The following is a 24,614-nucleotide window of genomic DNA, read 5'->3' on the forward strand; positions in this document are numbered from 1 at the left end:
GATGTCGGTGTACCCTAACATCCCCACCTCAGCCTCGCAGTTCTGTTCTGTTTGTGATGAGCACCCGTTACAGTTACATAGTAGATGAAGTTGAAAAAAGACATGTGTCCATCAAGTTCAACCTACAGTATGCTAAATTTAGACAACAAATACTTTATCATATATCTATACTTACTTATTGATCCAGAGGAAGAAAGATTCCTTCTATTATTAGCACTCAATGCTGGGTATAAGTAGGCGTACTATAGTGGTACAACAGATAATGACTGTTATTAGGTCTATTGACCCATTAAATACCGGGAAGATCAAAAAACAAAAAAGTTTTATTAAATTCAAATATTGGCTAAAAACACATACTGTATATACATTCATCCATTAAAAAGAACTCCATAATAGAGTGGCTGTGTATGCAACCATCAAAGTTAGGTGTAACTTTCTATCGTAAATTCTGGCTGCTCTCACTTAGAATCCATTTCGTAAGTATAATACTGTTCAGGTCAGCAAGTATATGTTGGCATTAGCAGATAGGAAATTATGGTGTATACTTTCACTTCAAGCAAGGACTGATTTAGTCCATCATCATACTAGTACTCATGATTTCATATGCTCAGACCACAATCTATGGTAGGTATTTAGGTGAATCGCGTCTATCCCTGTGTATATAGTATATGAATGTGATAACTAATTCAGTTACCACTACACGTTATGCACCTAAATACCTACCATAGATTGTGGTCTGAGTATATGAAATCATGAGTACAGGCAGTCCTCGGTTATCCGACACAATGCGTTACTCAAAATGGCGTTGGATAGCGAAGCGTCTTAAAGCGAAACACGTTTTCCCATAGGAACACTGTTTAAATGAAAGGTTCCGTTCCTGAAAGCATTTTTAATGCTAAAATACACAAAATATTTTATGCAGGCAATAAGATACGCAGCACACACATAAATTATATAGTGTATATACTGTATTATATATATATAATATAACATAAAATATAATAATATAATATATTATATAGTATAATATAATATTATATTATATACACATAAACAACTTTGCAAAGCGTTGTAAGAGCATTTGGTATGTCGTTTTGGCGTTGTAAAAATTAACATAGGTATGCATTTGTCATGAGAGAGAGAATTTGGCCCGGGATTAAAGGGGTTACCCCCCATTTGGCCACCCTCTACTCTCACCTGGGAAGCAAGGGGTTAACTGGACTGAGGTCCAATAATGTGTTTTTGCCGTGCTGCAGTATCCAAATGTTTATCCCCCTGTATAAATGTATTGTGTTATCCTGGTGTTTGCACTCACACATACACTAGGGTTGATGCGGGAGGGAAGGGGTTAATGTTAATTTAGTGATTATAGCCCTTTGTTCCCTTTTCCCGCCTTTTCAGGCTCCATTTTGCAGCCGTCCATAGGTCGCCATTGAGCCTCCATGCATTCTAATGGCAGAAGTAGCGGTTTTGGACCTGTTTTCCAGCGACGACCAGTAGGTGGCGTCCGAGAGGAGGAGCGGTGGTTTCCCATTGTAAGTCAATGGGCTCATTGACTTCAATGGAGATTCCTCAACGCCGGCCTCGAGGAACAGGTTGGCAGCCATCCAAACAGCAGACCGCAAAAGCGGATACAATGTCTTTGAAAAGAGTTTAATCACTTCGGTCAAGTTCAAAGACAATTGGCGTGGGAATCTTAAGTTCTAGGGCCCCTGGGAATAAAGTTCTTTTTGTCCCTAGCTCCTAGGAACCCCCACACACGATCCACACCGGGTCCAGGAATGAGAGACCCCCGTAAGGGGTCGAGCGGAGAGGGAGGGTCGCGCCATTGACTTCAATGGCGGAGCGGAGGTCCCATTGAATCTAATGGCGACGTGCGCCATGCATTGTCTATGGCGGTGCCGGCCATTGATTCCAATGGGGAAAAGACACGTGGCGTAAAAACGACTAAGTGTGAAATGCTGAAATATGTAAGTCCATATCTCCGGTTCTGGAATGACCAGGGGGATGGGATTTGGGTGGCATGTAGCCAAGGTTCCGGCTTTAATGCATGACCCTTCCCAGCCCCCTCCGACCAACCAGACGGAGTGTGGATGAATGTAAATATTTGTGTTTTTTTCCATAGGCTTCAATGATGGCGTTTCCCCTTTGAAAGCCTATGGCGGGAAATCCCATTGACGGCAACGGCGGAGCCCGCCATTCAACGCTATGGCGGCGAACCCCGTTGATTTCAATGGGGAAAGAGTGAAAAGCAGAGATTCATTTTTAAAGGGACGAATCCTGTATTTTAAAAAATGTATTAAAGTGCATTTCTGTATCTCCGGTTCTGGAAGTCACAGAGAGTTGTAATTCGGCCAATATGTAGGGTCACTGTAGGCTTTAATAACTGGCAGATTTCGACCCACTGGACCCACCAGAACGGAACTTATTAATAAGTGAAAATATTAAAGTGTATATGGGATTTTGGATCTGCTCTGAAAATGCAGACCCCATCTGCTATGCTAATAGGGCAGGAAGGGCATCCTGAAAAACTTAGCATAGCCCTGTGATCAAAAGTGATCAAAAGTTAACTGCCCTGATTGTTTATACTAGGGGCAGGAACAAAGGAGCTGAGTGGTTTTAAGTGTGGTACTTCACACTTACAGGGGAAGCCAAAATCTACTTCAAAGAGATTTTTCTAGCCAACTCGGCGTCTAGGGTTAAGAGTAAAAGGTTCAAATGATATATATGTCAGAGTCAACACCTACTCAATTGTCTTCATGTTCTTCATGCATTGTCGTGATGTCCACATCTGAACCTGAATTATGGAAGAAATTGCCCATCCTGTATCCTGATGGCTTTCTTGTCCTAACATTTCAGTAAGTGTCTATATTTTGTCTGTTATTTGTATAATCTGTTGTGTTCACCTTTTTCAAGGAATAAATTATATTTTATCATATCTAAGCCTCGTTCAGTTCAACCCAGTTATATTTTTGGTGTATTATTATAGCCTGTTACAAAGTTACCGTCACAGCATTGCATAGCGTTGGATAAGCTATTGGTTGTAAAGCGAAGCGTTGTAAAACAAGGACTGCCTGTACTAGTATGATGATGGACTAAATCAGTCCTTAAGAAGTGAAAGTATACACCATCATTTCCTATCTGCTAATGCCAACATATACTTGCTGACCTGAACATTATTATACTTACGAAATGGATGCTTAGTGAGAGCAGCCAGAATTTACGATAGAAAGTTACACCTAACTTTGATGGTTGCATACACAGCCACTCTATTATGGAGTTATTTTTAATGGATGAATGTATATATGTGTTTTTAGCCAATATTTTAATTTAATAAAACTTTTTTGTTTTTTGATCTTCCCGGTATTTAATGGGTCAATAGACCTAATAACAGTAATTATCTGTTGGACCACTATAGTCCGCCTACTTATACCCAGTATTGAGTGCTAATAATAGAGGGAATCTTTCTGATCCTCCTTGGATCAACTCTGTCAATATAAGTCTTTCTTCCCTCCAAGCACCTGCTTAAATTTACCTTCATTTTTGTTTATACATACTTATGGGGTGAGCGGTTACATCTCCTTTATATGATCCAGAGGAAGGCAAACAAAAAACTCCAGTGACATATCATCCAATGATATCTCATAAGGGGAAAAATAAACTCTCTCCTGACTCCAAGAATTGGCAATCGGATTACTCCCTGAATCAACATCCTTCCCATGTTTACTTACTATTTGGTATATCCCTGTATACAGATGCAGTGGCAGTTATTCGAACATTTCACAGAGCCGTTTTCGTGTGCTCTGCTGTACTCCACGCGGCATTCACGCGGTCAATAACACCAGGCACACGTGTTTATCGCGGTTGCTTAGTTTGAATTTCATGGATTCTTTTTCTTTGGATGCAATTCTTTGTGTATCCGTGGCAGAAATGAATGAATTGTAATGTGTACAGTACTGTACTACTGTGTCAATTTGCAGGTGTTTAAAAACCAGAACACTAAAATCCCATTTTCTGCACTCGCGTTTTAAGGCGTTACGTTTGGAAGAAACCACGTGCCATGGCATGGGTATTCCGAGGTATACAACGCGTGAAATGTTCGAATAACGGCCACTGCATCTCTACCTTTCCTTTCTAAAAAGATGTCCAATCCTTTTTTTTAACAAATCTATTGAATCTGCGTGAGTGTACTGTCATGAGTAATGGTCATTTAGTTAAACCATTTGACCAAATCGTTATAAGCCTGCAGCCACGTGACGGCATGACCAGTATGAAGGTCCAACACTACCTGTGAAAATTCTCATTTACCTCTGCAGTGAAGGGAAAATGGTCTCAGTGGACCTGTCCTGCACAGGCATGGAAAAACCTGCTACTTAATTTTTTTTATTGTGTGTGCCGAGCATGCGCACTTTAAGTGAAACTTCTTTGTCTTTTGACACAGAAATTGTATTTGTGCTGGAGAGATTTTTAATTAAAAATCAAAATACAATTTCATTGACAAAACGCAAAATAATTTGACTTAGAACGAGCGTGCTCGGCACACACCCCCTGTATTAGCTATTTGCACTAATTGTGAATTCCTCATTTGTGTGTGGTCTGACTGTGTGTGTGTGTGGTGTGTGGATTCGGAGGGCATCTCCGTGCATGCGTTTGCGATGCACACATGACCACGTGTGCGCATGTGCACGGCTATACCTGTTTTTGAGTCTGTGCGCATGTGCTGAATGGGCCGAACAGTTCTGCGCATGCGCAAGGAGCGCATGTACGCGGCGATGGCCAATTCTGTGCATGCACACGGCGCCATGTGCTCCTGTTCATGAACACAGTGACGGGCACTGACACGCATGTCCGCAGTCACAGCCGCTTCAGACCCGCCGCTCTCTGAGTCCCCTGACCCGAAGCAGCCCCACTCTCTCCCCCTCGCCAACGGTGCCTGATGATTGGTTGGTGAGGGTGGTCAGTCAGAGCTGGCCTGTGGGAGGTAGTCAGATAGCGGCCGGGGCATCAGCAGTGTGCGGAGCAGGGACAGAGGAGGACAGACCTGGGGAGCCAGAGCATGAGACACTGGGGACAAGGTCTAGTCCTGAAGGGAGGGGAGAGCAGGTTAGAGCCAGAGAGTGAGTGAGTGTGTGTGTGTTCAGCGCTGCCTTCCTCTTCTCTCCATGACTCCTCCTGGTGGAAGCTGGCAACACTGACAGCCTCTTCTGCCAGCAGTGACGTCACTTCCATCACCACTGACTTCCGTCTCCATCAACTCCATTCACTGCCAGTCAATTTTCCTAATGTGGTAGGTGTGCCCAAAGAAGTTTCACTTCAGAAATGGGGTGGGGTGGGGGGAGCCTAAACCCTGAGAGGAGGGGCCACTAACCTCCAAACAACTGATACTAATTGAAAATTAAAATTAATGAATTCATTAATTGCTGGGATTGTGTGTTGAGTAACATGGTACACAGATTATAATGGGACATATACTATTCTGTGTATATACCGTAATAGGAGGAGTTAGGGAGGAGTTACATGATACACAGATTATAATGAGATGTATCATATTCTGTGTGTACAACAGGAGCAGTTAAGGAGGACTTAAACGATGCACAGATTATAATGTGATGTATCAAACTCTTCCCTGCATCACTTTTTTTTTGTTTATGCCTAAAAATCCCCAGTTCAAAATTTTCTAGATAACAATCTGCGTCACATATACAGTAAGAGACAATGGGGGTCATGCACTAAGCAGTGATAAGTGGGTTTTCTGGGTGCTATGCACAAATCAGAGATAAGTGCTTTTAAGTGAGATACATGCCTTTATAGCGTGATACTGCATGTTGTGAGATTCACAAAGCAGTGATAACACTGCAGTATCATGCTATAATGGCATTTTTTCCCACTTAAAAGCACTTATCACTGCTTTGTGAATCTCATAGCAGACAGTATCACGCTATAAAGGCATTTATCTCACTTAAAAGACTTATCACTGTTTTGTGAATCTCACAGCAGGCAATATCACGCTATAATGGCTTTTTATCTCACTTAAAAGCACTTATCACTGCTTAGTTCATGACCCCCAATATCTTACATTTTATGCAAATGGTAGCAAAAGATGGAGCAATGTATCAAAACAAACTACTATTTCTACTTTCTTTACTGCGCATAAATGTGATGACACGCATATGCATTTCAACAAGGTTCCAATGAGACATACCCGCATGCGCCTAAATGTGATGACACGCATATGCATTTCAACAAGGTTCCAATGAGATATACTCACATGCGCATTATATAAAAACAGTATGAAAAGAGCAAGCCTACAGGAAAAGTTGAAAGTATTGAATAATAAATAATACATATAGAATGAAATATATACATTTTTACTTTTGGGGTTTCTTAGCAGAGACATACAGTACACGCATGAGTGGAAAAATGTTTAACATTTGGAAGAAGAAGCGACGTTGTATTTTTGTATTACTCCTTTTCCGTTTATTATCCTGTACAAATACAGTACAGTACAACATTTAATTCGTACAAAATACTTCTTTCCCGTGTACACCATACAGTATGAACTCGTAACGTTAATCTTCAAATTACAATTACACACACACACTTGAAGAACTGTACGGCAATAAAAGACAGGTTGAATTGCTATTAGATTTTTAAGACAACAACTCGCGATCGCCTGCTTGAGTTTCTCGACGATATTACAGACCGTGCTAAAATGCAATAAAACCCCGAGTCAACACGCGTCTTAAGGCGGTACGCTTGGAAGAAATCCCATCACATGGGTATTCCGAGGTATACACCGCGTGATTTGTTCGAATAACGGCTGCTGCATCTGTACATCTACCTCTGTGTTCTTACCACTATCCATTAACGACTAACCACTACTCCTTAGCCCTGGTTTTGCCCACACTGGCAACTGGGAGATATTAATACATAAACCCCTTTCTTTCCTGCTTCCTGGAACATCAAATGTTAAATACTTATTCATCCAAGTCCCTCAGCTGCAACATTAGGAAACAAAACCGTATCAGATATACCAGAGAACCCCCCCCCTCCCCCCAATCTTATTGAAGGATAAGGAATTTTTTCTTTAATATAGGTGTATAGATGTACAGTAGCATCTCACTGTCACCGCAGCGGTAGCTCTCACACAGATTGCCCTGGTGCCAGTATGTAAGACAGTAAGAGCTGCTACAGCTATAGTTTTGCACCCATTCTGTTTCAGGAGGATTTCCTAAATAAGTACTACAGTCTTTCAGCTGGCGCTGTCTTAGCAAATAGAGCAGTTTTTATGTTAACAGACATTTGGATAAGTTTAAAACAACGTGTCCAAAGAGCGTCCTCTGCTTTTTGTTCAGTTGTAAAGAATTTGTTTCTGCATGAAATAATATCATAGTAGGACCACACTTGAGTGAGAATTCAACTGTATACTTGTCTTACACAGTGAAGACAGATAGTAATGTAACCGTGCCATTTAGTGAAATAAATCTTCAGGCTGAGCTACAAGAGGGATAGAAGTTTGGTCTCCACATAATATTGCCTTATGTAGCACTGACAGCGCTATACACAGCATTGTGCAGACATCAGTCCCTGCCCTGAAGAGCTTGCAATATAACTGTTGCTGCCTGAAGCACAAGGAGATAAAGAGACTTGTCAAGGTCACATGGAGCTGACTAGATGTGCAATTTTTTTGCTGAACTTTGTGGACACATGACTCTTTAGATACTACAGTCCGAAATTCTATCAACAATTGGCAAAATTGCAAAGTGACATTTTTGAGCAGTCACTTCCACAATAATTGTGCAAAGATGCTCAATTTAAGAGAAATTGGGCAACAATATTGTGAGAAGCACATTTGAGGACATTCTCGCATCTTTATAGCTGCCACATGGATTAAAAGTGGAATTCCTCTGCTTCAAAGGCTTCTTACCATTATACTATAATGTTAAATGCTGCATTGAGGGTCACTATCCCAGGTAAAGGAGGCGTTAAGGTACTGTAAGCTTCACAGCTCCGGGTGCTGTATTTTCTTCTGCAGATCATGCCATGCATATTTATGTGTGTAGCCTGACCCAACATGCCTAAGCGGCATACACAGCAAACAATGGGGGTGCTGAATGCACACGCTGTGTATTTGGACAAAGTTAGCAAAGGGAAGGGGTGCAGGTCGGATACTTTGACTAGTAATTATAAGCTATTCCAAAAATGTTTTATTGCAGCAACTCCCCCCTCCCCCCCAAGAAGCCTCTGAGTTTAACTCATATAATGTTAGGATCTTGGCCCCCTGGAGCATCTACTGCTCTTTTGTTAAAAATCGTGATTTGCTTAATCTCTAGCATCTGAGGTTACCATGATAACCTTTACACTGCACTAAGATCTGGGGATAAGTTCCATTTTAACCTCCCGGACACTTAATATTTAAAATGCTTATCTCCCCAGAACAGAGCATCAGATTTAAATAATAAACACGGAATGCGAAAGAGAAAGAAGAGATCTCGAGTTACAAATACAATTCCAAAGACCAGTTCGGACTGATGATTTAAGCCCTTTAACACTGTTAAAGGTGCATTCCACCTACTGGAAGTAGCACCAAATATACATAACAAACACCCGTCTGGTCATTTACATTAACTTTCAAAATAAATGCTGGGACAGAGGAATGAAGAATGCAAAATGTTGTCTAAAGAAAGAACATTAGTAAATCAAACTAGAAAAATGCCAAGAGACAATAATATTGTACCCTTTCCTCATACTCAATACCACCCTCCCATCCTCACACTCAATTACCCCTCCCCTTCTCACACTCAATCCCCCCACCTCCTCACACTCAATCACCCCCTCCCTTACTCACACTCAATCACCCCCTCACCTACACATACTAAATAACCCCTCTCCCCTACATACACTTAATAACCCCTACACACACCCAATACCCCTTCCCCTCTACACATTACACACACCCTCTCCTACACATACTTAATATTTCCCTCCCCTACACACACTCAATTCCCCTATCCCCTACACACACGCACTTGTCCCTGGGGGCAGGCCTCAGTGGCAGGCCTCGGTGCTGCGCATGCGGGGGGGTGGAACGTATAGGTGGAGCTTAAAGTCAAAGTTGGGCCGCAGCTTGGGAGAGCTGGGGCCCAGTAGCCAACATGGGCCCAACCTGGAACAGTTGTCCCAGCTCTCTCCCCATGTCGGCGGCCCTGCAAGCGTACTTCACTTAACCCATATGATTTATATAGGGAGGCATCAAAGTGCTGGACCCGTAGTGTTTACAACACAATAGACAAGTTTGGCCTGCTAATAATTCTTTTGAGCTAAACCAGTCCTTGGGTAATTAGCCAAGTCCATGAAATAAAAAAAAAACACACCTGTCATTTTGGAAGTCATTTCTTCAAGCCAATTTTGTAAAAAGACTCTCTTTGTTTTAAGTGCAGGCTGCTTTAAGTGCAGTCCAAATAGCCCTTGAGTGTATCTGCATTTATTTTACAGCTCTCCCAAACCCCATTGCCATGTTATACCGTGGATAACATTTTCAGTGCTGGTGGACTGACCCCTGGCATTTCTGCATCATGTGATGCCTCGTGGATCTATCACGTGACATGGATGGCGCCCGGATAGAGAAAGCAGAAGTGGAGGGAGCTCAACTTCTATATCGGAGAAGTCAGCCTGATCACCCCTAAGAAAATGAGCATTTGCCTGTGATGCACCTGTTATGTCGTGAGGGCACTGAAAAGGTTAAGCTGCAGACAAAGCTTGTGGGTAATGATAATGTAAATATGCAAACTGAGCAGTCACTTTTAGCTTCATGTACAGTACAGGCAGTTTGGGGGAAGTTAAGGAGAAACAGCATAGGCATTCAAGAGTTCATTACTCTACCTTATATCTTGGATTTGTGATGTCACTTCTAACATTAGGTTTATGCTTCCCCTTAAGAAGCAGAAGCCAGTCTATCATATTGAATCTCAACGGAATTCAGGCTTTGTAACTACATCACAAATCAAAGCCATATGTATCTCATGCTTCCATTGGCCAAATATCGTAACCTTAAGCATATTACAACAGTTTGTAGATAGATGTTTGATTTTATACATAATTAGCCGGTTACAGGGAAAGAGGATAACCATGAACCTCTTGGGAATGGTTATTATGACAGAGGGGACGCCTACAGTTATTGTATGAATTTGATTGCCTAAATTAAATGAGGGTGGAGCTAAAATGAAAGTTGGGCTAGTGAAGAGATTGTAGAGCAACCATTTTGTATAAACGTTTGCAAAGACAAGTTTGCCTCTCTCCCATTTTTATTAAAAAAAAATTAATGTACATTTATATTTTTGTATATATTATTATGTTCATTGCATTATTTGTCACAGCAGTGGGATTCCGTGCCAGCTGGAATGTTAAGGCATGGACATGTGGTTGCCCCGGTGGGGTCTGGGAAAGTAGTAGCACATTAGCTTACTGCGTGTTCCTCTAACCTTTGGTTTATTTTGGCAACTTGGCAGTAATGTCAGTGACTGGCATATGGTTTAAAGTTATGTTAAATACTGTATGTTAATGTGTTAAAACAGAAGTCTAGGTTGCATTTCTGGCTTTTATTGTATTTTATATATAGGATTGAAGCCGGGGGTATACGGAGCAGAACCCCCTACTTCCCAAGATATTAACCTCAGTAGGTGCTGCTAGGTACTTTCAAGTTTAAAGGTCCTGGTTACACGGTCCAACAGGAAGCAGCAACAGATGACGTCACGGCTTCCTATTGGCCTGTTGGACATTGTAGCCACAATTTTGTTAGGCACACCAAGCTGGAGCTGCCACCGGTACCCCATACGGAGGTAAGTATCTCAGAAAGACGGGGGTACTGGAGCTAAAATGAATGTGGTTCAGTTCTGGAGACTCCCTGCTTTAATCCTATAACAAAAACAAATAAGAAATGAAACCTGGAATGCTGCTTTAAATGGCTAGGAAGGATTGGAAAATATTAATAAATGCTGTGGCTGTTTTTATCCAAATTGGTGTCACTGTTTTATTTGGTGTTGTGTGGGACTGCCTTTGGGACGGTTATGAAGGAATCGACGGTCATGTATTAACACTTCTATTATCAATATTGGAGTGTATGAAAATAAATCCAAACCTGTAAATGTTGTAGTTGTAAAAGGATCTTTGCATGTAGGTAATTGCACATATTAACCAATTCACAGATTGCTTTGCAGTGCGTTCTGGCAGCAAATGGGTTAAGGTGCCTTCATAAGAGGCACTCACTTGCTTAGAGGCACCTTTATCTCACACTGAAAAAGGAACTAAAGTGCCCCTTTGTCATTGTTTGCCAAATGTTGGAGGGTCTGTATGTTGGTTAGCTGCATTGGTACAAATTATATATATAATTTTATCATAATGAGGCTGCACGGTATTTAACCAAGTAGGTAGCATAATGTGCATACGTTAAGCTGAGTCCCCGGTGGTCACGGCAGCCCGCGCTAGGGCCTGCGCGCCAAACAACAGCACAGCCCTCTACACACTTAAAAATTGATTTAAAAATACTTATAGGCGTCAGATTTGAGTAAAAAGGAATCAATCACCCAGATGTGACCCCATAAACATGTACACTGGGGTCCAAGGAGGGAGTGACTCTTTAAAGTCATTATATATTGCATAGACATTCTGACATGGAAAGGATTAAAGTGTCTCTTTAAAATACTGTACAGCGCAGTGCAATGTTTTTCAAAGGATACCCAGAAAATTAAAGCAAAATTCTGTTTCATGACAAATGATAAAATAAACCTTTAATAACCCAGACATCAGATCTTCAGCTTGAATGAGAGGAGCAGCCATAAAGTGGCCAAACTCAACATAACCAGTTCTACATCATAAAGAAGATGTGGGGGAAATAGCAGTAGAGCATATAACGTTTCTTAAAGGGGTACATGTTATTTCTATTACACAAACCTCATATTGTGTTAAATGAATGCTGGGAGCACACTTTTCTTCAAGCGTCTCTAAGCGTGAATGTTTCAAGTTACTTTATGTACAGTATATGTATTTCAAACACCTGATGCCCTATAACCACGGCACCAATTCACTATCACACACTGATACACATACAAAGATAGTGGTACAATCAGTAGAAACAGATATACACAGATGTGCACTTACATGCACACAGGCTGACTGATATACACAGATTTGCTCACTCACATATAGTATACAGATACTGTACACACAAACTAACACATGCTTATATACTTTTGACCAATACACGCTGCTAAATAATATACAAAATGCTCACCGATTTGGAGCCAGCCTCACTAATTATTAGAAACACAAGTTCAATAGACTTCAATGGCGTCGGTCTCACTGCTAGAAACGAGCATTAAAAGGCTAAACTCCCAAATCTGACTAATTTCCGGGCTCGGAGGCTGACATCTCTAGATGACTGACAGATCTATGCTTTAAGAAGCGATTTGAGGAGTGGTTATAAAAGGAGGTAGTAGCACAATATTATTATTACAGTATGTACAAAGGTTTGAACCGCTACCAACACTGCTTTTCTGTGTGTCCACAAATAGAACATAACCTCTGTGTCTTATCTGCGTATACAGAAAAGTAACTTTTTTTTTACATTTCAAACTTTTTATATAATTATTCAATTGCAGCTCGGTCCAAGATTAGAAGCTTGCCAATCAAATGTCTTATATTAGTGCTGCCTGTTTGTCACAGAGGTTTATGTTGCATTGTGATACGGAATTTCATACATCAGTTATAATATGTGCTTTATAAATACCCTTTGGACATAGGAAAGCAGGTGCAGAGTACCCTGATATATTGAAGGACTTTTTTTTTAATAAAGTCTACCAGCTCCAGCAATATGAATGGGGAAAAAACAACACCAGATTTATCCAGGAAGACATACATACAATATATATAAGTGTATATATATATATATATATATATATATATATATATATATATATATCAGTGTTTCTCAACAGGGGTTCCTAAAGGGTTGACTGTTATATAAATGAGAAAATACATAAATATAGAGAGATAGATACACATGAATAGATGAATAGATACAGATATATATATATATATATAGAGAGAGAGAGAGAGAGAGAGAGAGAGAGAGAGAGAGAGAGAGAGAGAGAGAGAGAGAGAGAGAGAGAGAGAGAGATTGAGAGATAGAGAGATACACACACACATATATATATATATATATATATATATATATATATATATATATATATATATATATATATATATATATATATACACACATGTAGTGGTATCAGTACCGTGTTAGCCGAGCTTCAATAATCAAAAAATAAATAGATGATACCGTTCTGTGGCTAACGAAATGCTTTTATTTGTGCGAGCTTTCGAGATACACTGATCTCTTCTTCCGGCGATGTTACAAATGTATCTGTATACTGTATACTATCAAGGAATAAATTATATTTTATCATATCTAAGTCTCGTCCCAGTTCAAACCCAGGTATATATATATATATATATATATTTATATATTTTTGGTGTAAATTACAGCCTGTCACAAGCTACCGTGACAAGCTTGTAATTAACTGGTTGATGCATCACCTTGAGAAAGGTCCCATCTGCGGACCGAAACGTCGGTTATGGAGTCTTAGTAACTCACAATATACTTTTTTGATTATCCATTGGAGTGCTGCCTCTCATTTTGTTTCAACGCGGTATCGTATTGCATATATATATACATATATATGTATACACACACACACACACACAGATGATGGGATATGAGGGACTTCATTTATGTCTGCAATACAGTACGTATTTTACCCAGAGAACTACTATTGTGCTATTGTTCTTATTCCTTGGATACCTTTCCCTGGCAGCAAAAGGGTTGTTAAATAATGGTTTTAAAGTATTAAGAAATAATCCCAAAGAGAGATCAGAAAGTGGATTTATAGTCGGGGTTGTGCTTTCTGAAAGTAACTTACTTCTACAAACAGCTGGGACAAATGGCACTGTAAGTATGCAGCATCACACCTGTTTAGTATAATTTCTGTAAATGACATTAACTCTGCCTACAGTATAACCCACAAAAACCTGCAAAATACCTCATAATAATCCTCTATTACCACTTTGATTAATGTATCTTCAACACATGTTTTATATATTTCATCACATAGACTTAGAAATACCCAGAGCTAAGGGAGGTGTGGAAAGCAATTGTTCCAGCAGATTTTAGACTTCCAGGTTACATAATATATATTGTTTTCAGCTTGAGAACCATGGAGCAGATATCTGACATATTAACAATATTTGAAATGTCATCATCTACTTTTACTGATCCAGTATTCGTAATAGTGATGACGTGTGATGTTATTTTGTTCTGCATTTTTTTGATGAGGAATTAATTCTGGGCAGATATGCTTACTCTGTGCCACATTATTTGCAATATTTGAAATTCTCCCAAATGTTTATATCTGTGGCGGAAGTGTGATTATACTAGTGAAAAGAGATGTGTGAATGTCCTCAAATGTGGTTTTACATTTTTAGAAAAGGTCATACTACTTTAAAAAAAAAACGAGGAAATGTTAATAGAATTTGCCACTTTTTGCCAGATTTTTAGTTTTTTTTGCGAGAATGGTATTATATAAAGACTCATGTGACCTGATTCTAGGTTCATGAGACATTCACATTGACTTTTAATGCCAGCATTATGTTTAAGGGGATTGAGCAGCACTCCCCTGGTCTTGTATAAAATGATACTATATTTATTTAAACAAACATATATGGAATATGTTTGTTTAACTAAATAAAGTATAATTTTTATACAAGACCAGTGGAGTAATGCTCAATCCCCTTCATTCCAGCAGATCTTACACCAGGATGTGGGTTGACTTGCATCCATGGCAGGACACATTGTTTTTCTTAATGTTTCTTTCTTTGATACATTTCTCCATTATTTTATAGATATGTTTGCGGGGGAGGGGAGAAAGACACATTTTCATCTTCTTTGCAAACGTCACTAATTTTTAGTAGTGACACACAGCCCCTGCAAGCTCAGGGAAATATTCTATGTACTGTACAGTGCTGATTAAATAGAATATATATATATATATATATCAAATATATATATTATATATATTATACAGTATAAACATATAAATATATATATATATATATATATATATATATATATATTAAATAAAATGTTCTTAGGTATTAAAAAATACCATTGTCATTTTGCTTAATCAAAAGATTGCATGACTCAAAAGGAAAATGTCGTGTTTTAATTCTATGATATTTTTTTTTTTGATGAATTCAAAGGACTAGGCGGGTCATTTATCAGAGTCTCCCAGATGCAAGACTGGTGGAAAAACAATGCACTAGATTTATTAAACAAACAAATCCCATTAGTTTCAATGGGAATGTTTCTCCATAGCAAATCTGGTGCTGTTTCTTGACTCTACAGTAGGTTTGTAGCTGGGAGACTTTGATAAATAGTGATCTCCAACTTCAGCAGTTGTCTTCTAAAAGTGTCATCATAATTTCTCAACAAGAAGGTGATAAGCAGGGAGTGACTCTTTAAGACTTATTCAATAAAGTACGATAGTAACGCCGGGAAACTCCCAATGACTTAAAGATATATATATATATATATATATATATATATATATATATATATATATATATATATATATATATATATATATATATACTGTATATATATATACATACATATATATATATATATATTTATATATATATATATAAAACGAAATACCTCTGAGTCTTTTAACTCAGAGTTATCTGGAGCGCAATGCAAAGCAATATGTTGCAAGTCTGGCAGTGAAGAGGTTAAGACAGAGGTTCTCAACTCCAGTCCTCAAGACCCCCCAACAGGTCAGGTTTTCAGGATATCCCTGCTTCGGCACAAAGACGTCTTCGACTGAGCCCCTGATTGAGCCGCCTGTGCTGAAGCAGAGATATCCTTATCACCTGACCTATTGGGGGGTCTTGAGGACTGGAGTTGAGGACCCCTGGGCTCAAATCTTCTGGGTGGGATTGCCCTTGTCTATAAGGATCTCACCATAAGCATCTAACGATTTGATGCTTATAATAAACATAGTTGTAGACATTAAGGACTTATCTTATCTGTTCATTATTTCTTATGTGTACTTTTTACTCACTCAAGATGCGATGTATAAAGTTCCGAAGAAAAAAAAATCTAGATGCACAGAATTTTTTTTTTTTTGCTTCTGTCTAAAATACATCAAATGTAATATACTCAATAGTATAAATAGTATATTTTTATAGGGTAACCCTAAGCAAAGAAAAACGAATGTAGATCTAAATTTCAATAAACAATTCAGAATCCAATACCAAATGTGGTAGAAAAGCCACTTTCTAAATCCCAGTTTGCATTTAAGCACTGTTCCTAATTATTTTAGAATCACTCTATGTAGTTTCTTGATCATTCTTACAAAAAGGTGCCGGAACTCAGTTCCCCTAAATACCCCCGCAAAAAAATGCCCTAAATAAACATGTTAAACAAGTCTTAGATTTGACATCTCCCCCTAAAACTACTGCCTCAAATATTGGGCTAAACTCACGCTTGCGGACCAAAAGAGAAGAAAATAACATTTAAATATGCCTATCATGTCAATATATGTAGGGGCAGTCCCTCCTAAGAACAAATTAATTGATGACAGTGGCATATTTAATGGACTATAAGGGATTGACACTTAGGTCCCTTATTTAAATATTTCATTTTTAATGTCTCTGCAATAATCAAATGCTTTGGAGGCAGTTTACAGTCTTTATCGAATCTTTTCTTTGTACTCTCTTGTACTGTATATACAGGTAGGGAGAGATCCAAATAGAAAAAGCTGATGCATCGCCAAAATAGCAAATCTAGGACATGGTGACAAAAAAGTTATTTATTGGTTGAACAACATAAATTAGTAGTGCTGGTAATCCTCTAACATGTTTCACACTGGAAGTGCTTTATCAAAGAGCTTTATCAAAGCTTTATGTTTTTTAACCAATAAATTAATTTTTGGTCCCCACGTCCAAGCTTTGCTATTTTGGCTGTACGCAGCTATTTCGATTTGGATCTTTCCCTTCATCTATTCAAGCCTGGGAGCGCGCCTGGCGGGCGTCATCGCAGGAGGAACGTGAGGAGTTTAAAAGTGAGTTCTTCAACATTATTGTGCTTTAGTTCTTTAACCAATTGTTTTGCCTGCTTACCCCCTCCATATCAGATGTGGATTGACAGCGTCTGTAGTTCTGCTCTTGCGGGACACCCGTGACTGTCTCCCTCCTCTGTGAGTGGGGTTTGGCTTGCATATATATTCACATACCTTCACGATCACACACACACAGTGTGGCCAAAAACACTGTGCTATACGTTTATGGACTCATAATGATCTCCGCTGCTGCAGCTACATATATACATATTGACCTGGACTATCATCACTGTTTGTTTGTGTGGTCTTTTGAGCACCGGATTCTGGATTTGCATTAATCCTACCCACCAATTGTATGTACAGGTATATTGTGGATCCAGACATATTTTTTTATCTCTGTAGTTTTGTTTGAACTAATACGGCTGCCATCACTACCCAATGAGATAATGGGGAAGGACAACATTTACCACATGAGATTAGAATCGCAGAGGCCTTAAGAAAATAGAAACATATTCATTTTTCCACAGAGAGGGAAAGAGTTTCTTTAAGGGGGATTGCATATTTCTAAAGAAGCCCATTGGAATGATGAGTTGTTTTAAAAAATGTTTTTGTTTTGCCGTCTATGAAGGACTGGCACTATAAAATGTTTCTCAAAGTGTTCCTCTTACTGCAGAAAGGTCCCCGTATACATAATCCCTTACATGAAATGCAAAGAGAAGCCCCTATTACTGTATGTATTATACATACACACATACAAATGTATTTGTTACTGTGACAATTCAACAAACCCATGTCTAGTTCCTTTAATATATACTGTATTCTACCCTTTCTTTTTATGCTGTAGCATCCAGAGATACAGTATTTGCTTAACTATATATATATACTTAGGGTTAGTAAACAAAACGATTACCAGTAGAAAAATAAAAGTTCCCCCTAAATTGTTGCAAATCCCAGCTCTGGGTTTATGTAAACTATTTCTGTTTAGATAATACTTACTACCTTTTTAATTTAAAATTCAACTCAATGCAATTTTGAATGAGTTGTAATTATACAGGGCATTTTTTTATTTCTGTAGCAGGCTTTAACACACCTCCAAAGCAATGCAAGATCTTTGCAACACTTTCCTCTTTTATACATTGTAGTTGCTGAGTCACACTGAATGAAGGATTGATTTGAAGCTGAAAGGCAGCCATTTAGTAAACCCTGGGAAACAGGATTTTGCTGATCGATCGTGGGAGAACGAATCAATCAGCAGCTTAGGTAATTAGTTTTCAATAAAGGTAATCAAATGCTGCATATATTACAATACAACAATATTTTTCTGATTTTTTAAGCTGCTTAGACTGCCTCTTTAAGGTCATTTAACTTTCAATGGGTGTGTGTGTGGGTGTGGGTTTGTAGTGCGTTTTTTTTTTTGCATTATTGTTTTCCTTAATTTTGCAGCTGGGAGACTGTGAAACATAGAGTGTTATTAATTAAAGTCTACTAGCTGCAACACTCGAATAAAAGAACAGTACCAGATTCATCAGGGATAAATCAGATGCCGTTTTTTTGTGCCAGCACTGCACAGGGAGACACTGATACTGTATATGACGCCTCCTGCTATAAATATATAGATGTGCATGTGCCATAGTAGTAGATACAGTACAGTACGTGCGTTTGTGTATGTGTGTGTGTGTGTATACACACATAAAAATTCTGTACATATACACACACACTATGCCCAGGTGCACACACAGCACACAGTTTTTATTAAGGCAAAAATATCCCATGTAGAGCAATAATAGTTTCCTTCTCTAAATCTGGTGCTGTTTGTTACACTACTGCTACTTGTCAGACATGCTCTGTTTAATCACCCTGATAGATACATAGCCCCCTGAAATATAAAACATTATCCCTATTGCCCCATCACACTTGCCATAAAATAACACACATAGGAATGAATGCTCCATCAGTGGCTTACATGTCTGACTTGTCATGGTGGGATTTCCCATTGCTATTCTTTAGAATAGTCTCCTCAGTCCTGCTGCTACAGCGACTGCTGCCGCTCAGGCTCCCATTGCCCTCTTGTCCATTTGGCACTTGCTTGGTCCCATCACTGTCTAGATGAGTGCCTGAGGTATACTGGCACGTCTTTAGGTCCTTGGACAAAGCATGCAACCTGCTGTTAAGATTCCTAGGACAGCACACGAGCGTCTTGAAAGCCCTCCTGAAATCAGGGCTCCTGCAATAAATGATGGGGTTGAGTCCCGAGTTGATATAGCCCAACCAGTTCAAAAACAGGAACACGTTATCATCTATTAAAGCCCTGCAAAAGACTTTAATTATGTTGGCTACAAAGAAGGGCAACCAGCACAAAGTGAAGGTGCCCATTATGATGCCCAAGGTTTTCAGCGCTTTGTGCTCTTTAATGGCAAGTAGCCCAGATGGTCTTCTTTTGGAAATCCTCCTGTTTTTTGTGTTGGGATCTAGGTTTCCATTAAACCTCACTTTGTCCTTCTCTATCAAGTTGACTTGCTTGGTAGCTACAATAAATACCCTGACATACACAAAGATCATGATCACTAGAGGCACATAGAAGGAGATGGTGGAAGAAATTATGGCATAGGACATGTTGGTGACAAAATCACAGCATTTTGGGTTGTCATAACATCTCTTGGCGTCTTCATTTGCAGTGTCTCTCCACCAGTGGTTCATGATAGGCAGGAAGGAGATGAAAGCAGATATAGCCCATACAAAGCAAACCGCCAACCTTGCCCTCGCCTTGGTGACCAGCATCTCATACTTCAGAGGCGACGTGATAGCAATGTATCTATCCACAGCTATCACACACAAGGTCTCTATGCTGGCCGTCACACATAGGACATCCACAGAAGTCCAGAGCTCACAAACTATAGTGTCATACAGCCAGTCCCCGCTTACCAAAAGAGTGGCACCAGGTGGCACCACCAGAAGTCCCATGATCAAGTCAGCACAAGCTAAGGAGGTAATAAACACATTGGTCATGGTTTGCAATCTAGAAGTCTTGGCTATGGCAATAATGACCAACAGGTTTCCAACCACAATGACCAAGATGATAAAAGTCAAAACTGCTCCTAAGATCCACCGTTGGGAAAAGTTGGTTTCAGAGTTGCTGGAGTTGCTAACAAGGTCCTGCAAAGTGGTGTTCACAGCCTGGCAGGGAGCCATGGTGAGGGAGATCTCTTCCAGTTTAGCCTGCTAGATCTGGGATGTGCACAGTGGGGTGAGTGAAAACATCAGCCCCATAGATAAGGCAGCACCGTGTGCCATGTCCCACTCCCAGGGAGCTGCGAGCATTGAAGAACTTGGAGTTTCAGACGGTGCTGCTGACTTCACGTTCGCAGTGATCGCAGGGAGGAGTCACAGCTCTCTCAGCCTTTAAAGAGACAGAGCCCATTTACACAGGCATAGAGCTGCAGGAAACTGCATGAATACAGAAACTGTACACTGACTAAGCGGGGACATAAAGCAAAGTGCTGTGGCTACTGCTATTGCGTACGCAAAGGCAAACATAGGGGTATACTGTACTTTGCAATAATATAATGTGTATTATTAATATTGCTATTCAATAATGGAATCTCCATTGCAATATAATAATACTATTAATATTAAAAATAAATAGCATTAATATTTTAATTGTAATATATAATTATAATAATGTTTCATTTCAATATAATAAACACAATAATAACAGCTTTTTTATTATTATTATTATTATTAATAATAATTGTATTATTAATAATATTATTATACTAAGGTGTCCCTATTCCAAAATATAACAACAATATAGTTATCAGAATAATATTAGCAATAACTATTGTATTATTTATATTATTAGACCAAGGTGCTCACATTGCAATATATAATAATAATAATAATAATAATAATATAATAATAATAATAATAATAATAATAATATAATTATATTAACTACATCTTTTTTTATTACTCATATTAGTATTATACAAAGGGGTCTCCATTTTAATATATAATAACTATTTGTATTATTCATATTATTAGTAGACAAAGGGATCTCAATTGCAAACTATAATCATTTATTATATTTGGATTGACCAATAATAATAGTTATTATTTTATTGTTATAGGTTTAATGTCAATTCATAATGCTATTGTTTTTATTGCTGTTACTACTATTATAATAGTTATTTTACTGTTATTGGTTTATTAATATTAATTATCATCATTCTGTTTTGAAAAATGATATTATTAATATTTACTATAAATGTCTTTACATTTGTAATTTGCTTATGGAACAAGCTTTTTAGGACTGGAAGCACCCTCTGTGCATGGCCAGACATGGTAATATTTGTATGTTTTATTATGTTCTCTACACTCTCCTGTACTGCACTGCAGAGTATGTTGTCGGGTTCTTATAAATTAGGAATAAGAAGTATTATGTACTGTAAATACTAGCAAAAGCTCGTCTTTTAGCAGGAAAACTTCTTCATAATACCCTCTACAAAGTAAAATTTTTCTAGTTTTCTGCCTAAATGAAGGTTTACTTATATGCATTATTTTTTTTATTATTTTTTCCAATATATCACTATATTAGGGCACTTCTGGTGTATAACCCGTTTTGACTGCACTGTAGTTCATACAGAGCATACACAGTGGTTAAATGTAACCCCTACATGTCACGCATCCCATGGTGTTGGCTATACAGTAGTATTGATCTGTTTCCTCTTTTCTCTATGCAGTGGAAGAAATACAAGACAGTGTACAACTGGTTGTTTAGAACCTGCTGATAGGGTCTAGCTAGACGTGGTTGCTTGGTTTAAATGTTTTGGCCAAATGATTGATCTAAATGATCCACATTTATGAGAACAATAAACAAAGAAAAAAACAGATCGTAATGAACTAAGTAATTTGTAATATTTGATGCAGCATTGGGGCTTCTTTGTCTATTGTTGTATACTTGATGTCACTCTTCTAGTAGCACTCCTATTGTGTGTATGTGTGTGTATGTGTGTGTGTATACAGTATATATATATATATATATATATATATATATATATATATATATATATATATAAAAACACACACACACACAGGAAGGAATGTCCCCCTGGGGACTGAAACGTTAGTCATATGTGTGCATTTTGACACAATAAACCTCTTTTTGTGATTATCTCTTATGCTGTGCCGGTATATTGGATCTCTAGGGATCCTTACAGACTGTAACCATTTACCCTTTACAGTGCACCACACCTGCCTCTACTGAGGCCTTTTTTGAGTGTGTACTATCTATCTATCTATCTATCTTGTAATGGGGTTGGGTATTTAGCTTGCTGAGACCGTGTATGTCTCAATAAAGGTTTCCCAAAATGAAAGAAATTTAGTGAAAGATGAGGAAGTCTCTTGTTTTCATACTAAATCAGATTTTACACATATTGCATATTAATGCTTGTGTACTGTAAAGACTCGTATTTAATATGCAATATTCCTTGCGCTGAAGATTATTTTAATAGTTTCCCGTTGAATAGATCTGAACCCTTCTCCAGCACTGGCAAGCAAAGTCACAGCCTAGTGACTAGTTCCCAAAGAGAAGCATGTATCAAAATGTCTCAGCTGCAAAACAGGTGCAAAAACTGTCCAATATATGTCTAACAATATGCTTTTTTATGTAGAGAACAATCTGGTACTGTATTTTAAAACCAGAATTGCCTTGGTTTGGAAGAAATAATCTCTCTACATCTATTCAACAGGAAAAAAACAACAAATGCCCTAGTTATTCTCTTCCCTTACATATGTATTTATTTGTTGATGTTATACTTGCCTGTCATTCCTGTGTATTCCTCAACATATTTCTTGCCTACAGTAACTGAAATACAGTATCCAGCTTTCAGAGGGGTGTGCAAGGATACAGTTAACTTCTCTCCAAATATTTGCTCTTCCTTCTCATGTCAAACCCTAATCAGTGTCCAACAATAATAATTTGCATTTATATTACATTTCTCATCTTCGCAAAGGTTATAACACACTTCATAATTACACTTCAAGTGTTTATATGCAGCCATGGGCTGGAGACTGAATGTCAGCACCATGACACTCTGGTCTCTTAATAGGAGAATAGTGATACAGTATATACTGATTTTATCATTCTCATGTTATTAAAGTGCTTTTATCATTCTCATGTTATTAAAGTGCTTTTATCATTCTCATGTTATTAAAGTGCTATTGAAATGATCAGTTCTGTACCTGGCAGGAGGGCAGTCTGTTGAAGGTGCAGCACATGGAGAAATGTTTCTGGTAGCGGAAGAGTTAATGGGTTATATGGTCAGTCCCACATAGCAGCAAAGTAACACAATGACATGTTTAATAGGTTAAAGGGTCAGTACTATGTAGACCACAGTGATCTAACGACAGTGAGGTAATCACAGTTAAATCTTTAAAGGGTTAAGAGGTCAGTCCCTGTGAAACCAAAATGACCTTATGACAGTTACATGTTTACTACTTTAAAGGGTAAGTCCCACAAAATTCCAAAGTGACCTAATGACAGTGCATATATATTCACATACGCATTATTTGCTCTCTGTCACATCATCATCTTCAGCCATTGTCGATCCACTGCCAGATGAAGGCCTCCCCAATGACCTTCCAGTTCCAGGTACTGTGGTTACAAGCCTCTCTTCTTCACATTGCTCCAACAAAAATTCTGATTTCATCCTCCCATCTTGCTTTTGTTCATCATCTTGGTCTTTTAATTTGATTTGGAATTCAGTCAAGTCTTCTCTCAAAAATGGGGAGGGCAGGTTTCAGCTCAGATATTAAGTATAAAATAAAAAAGTATGCATATGTAGTGTAATACTGTATGAACCCTTTCAATAAACTTTGAGGAATAACTTAAATCATTGAACTCATATGGCCCCATTAGTGTAAAGGCATGTTGAAAAATACAATCTTGTGAATGGCACTTCTAAGGGCAGAAGGTTCTCCCTTGGACTATCATCAAAACAATCCCTCTTTGGTAAGTGTGTATTCTAAACCAGGGATGTGGGGGAAGTCCTGGAGGACGTCTCGCCATCTGAGATAAGAATAGAGAAAACAGCCATACTGTAGATAGTCTAAATAACCTTTTTATGTTTCAAGCAAAAACATTATTACTATACTATATTTTAGCGCTTAAACAGGCATACTGTACAGTATAGAGAAATCGCAGAGAGGTATCAAGCTCTCTGCTCAGGAGGTGATCTCACTGCAGCTCCTCTGGAATGTACGACATTGGTCTGCACTTCCGTTCTGCGTGTCTCCAAGCTGGGTGCCCTCTCTCCAGTCTGCCAGTGAATTAACTCAATGCATTTCACTTTTCAGTTTAGTCAGGAGTTTAAGAGAAACGCTTTGATTTCACTGGCAGACAGGAGAGGGAGGACACCCAGCTTGGAGACGCAAAGACCG

At 38.6% G+C, this 24,614-nt stretch overlaps 1 protein-coding gene across 4 annotated transcripts in view; it reads right to left on the reverse strand.

Annotated features, from left to right (window-relative positions):
• Nucleotides 1–20,525, reverse strand: part of LOC142495656 (beta-4C adrenergic receptor-like) — a 56,056-nt gene extending 35,531 nt beyond the window's left edge. For 2 of the 4 annotated variants that reach the window (XM_075601414.1, XM_075601417.1), the window contains exon 1: nt 19,141–20,525. In XM_075601414.1, coding sequence (XP_075457529.1) covers nt 19,141–20,366 — 1,226 coding nt within the window. In that variant the 5' untranslated portion in view covers nt 20,367–20,525. The remainder of the gene's footprint in view (nt 1–19,140) is intronic. The other 2 variants (XM_075601416.1, XM_075601415.1) reach the window with 1 other exon arrangement.
• Between the last annotated feature and the right edge of the window lie 4,089 nt (nt 20,526–24,614).

This window comes from Ascaphus truei, chromosome 5, assembly GCF_040206685.1.
Source record: "Ascaphus truei isolate aAscTru1 chromosome 5, aAscTru1.hap1, whole genome shotgun sequence".
Classification (NCBI taxonomy): domain Eukaryota; kingdom Metazoa; phylum Chordata; class Amphibia; order Anura; family Ascaphidae; genus Ascaphus; species Ascaphus truei.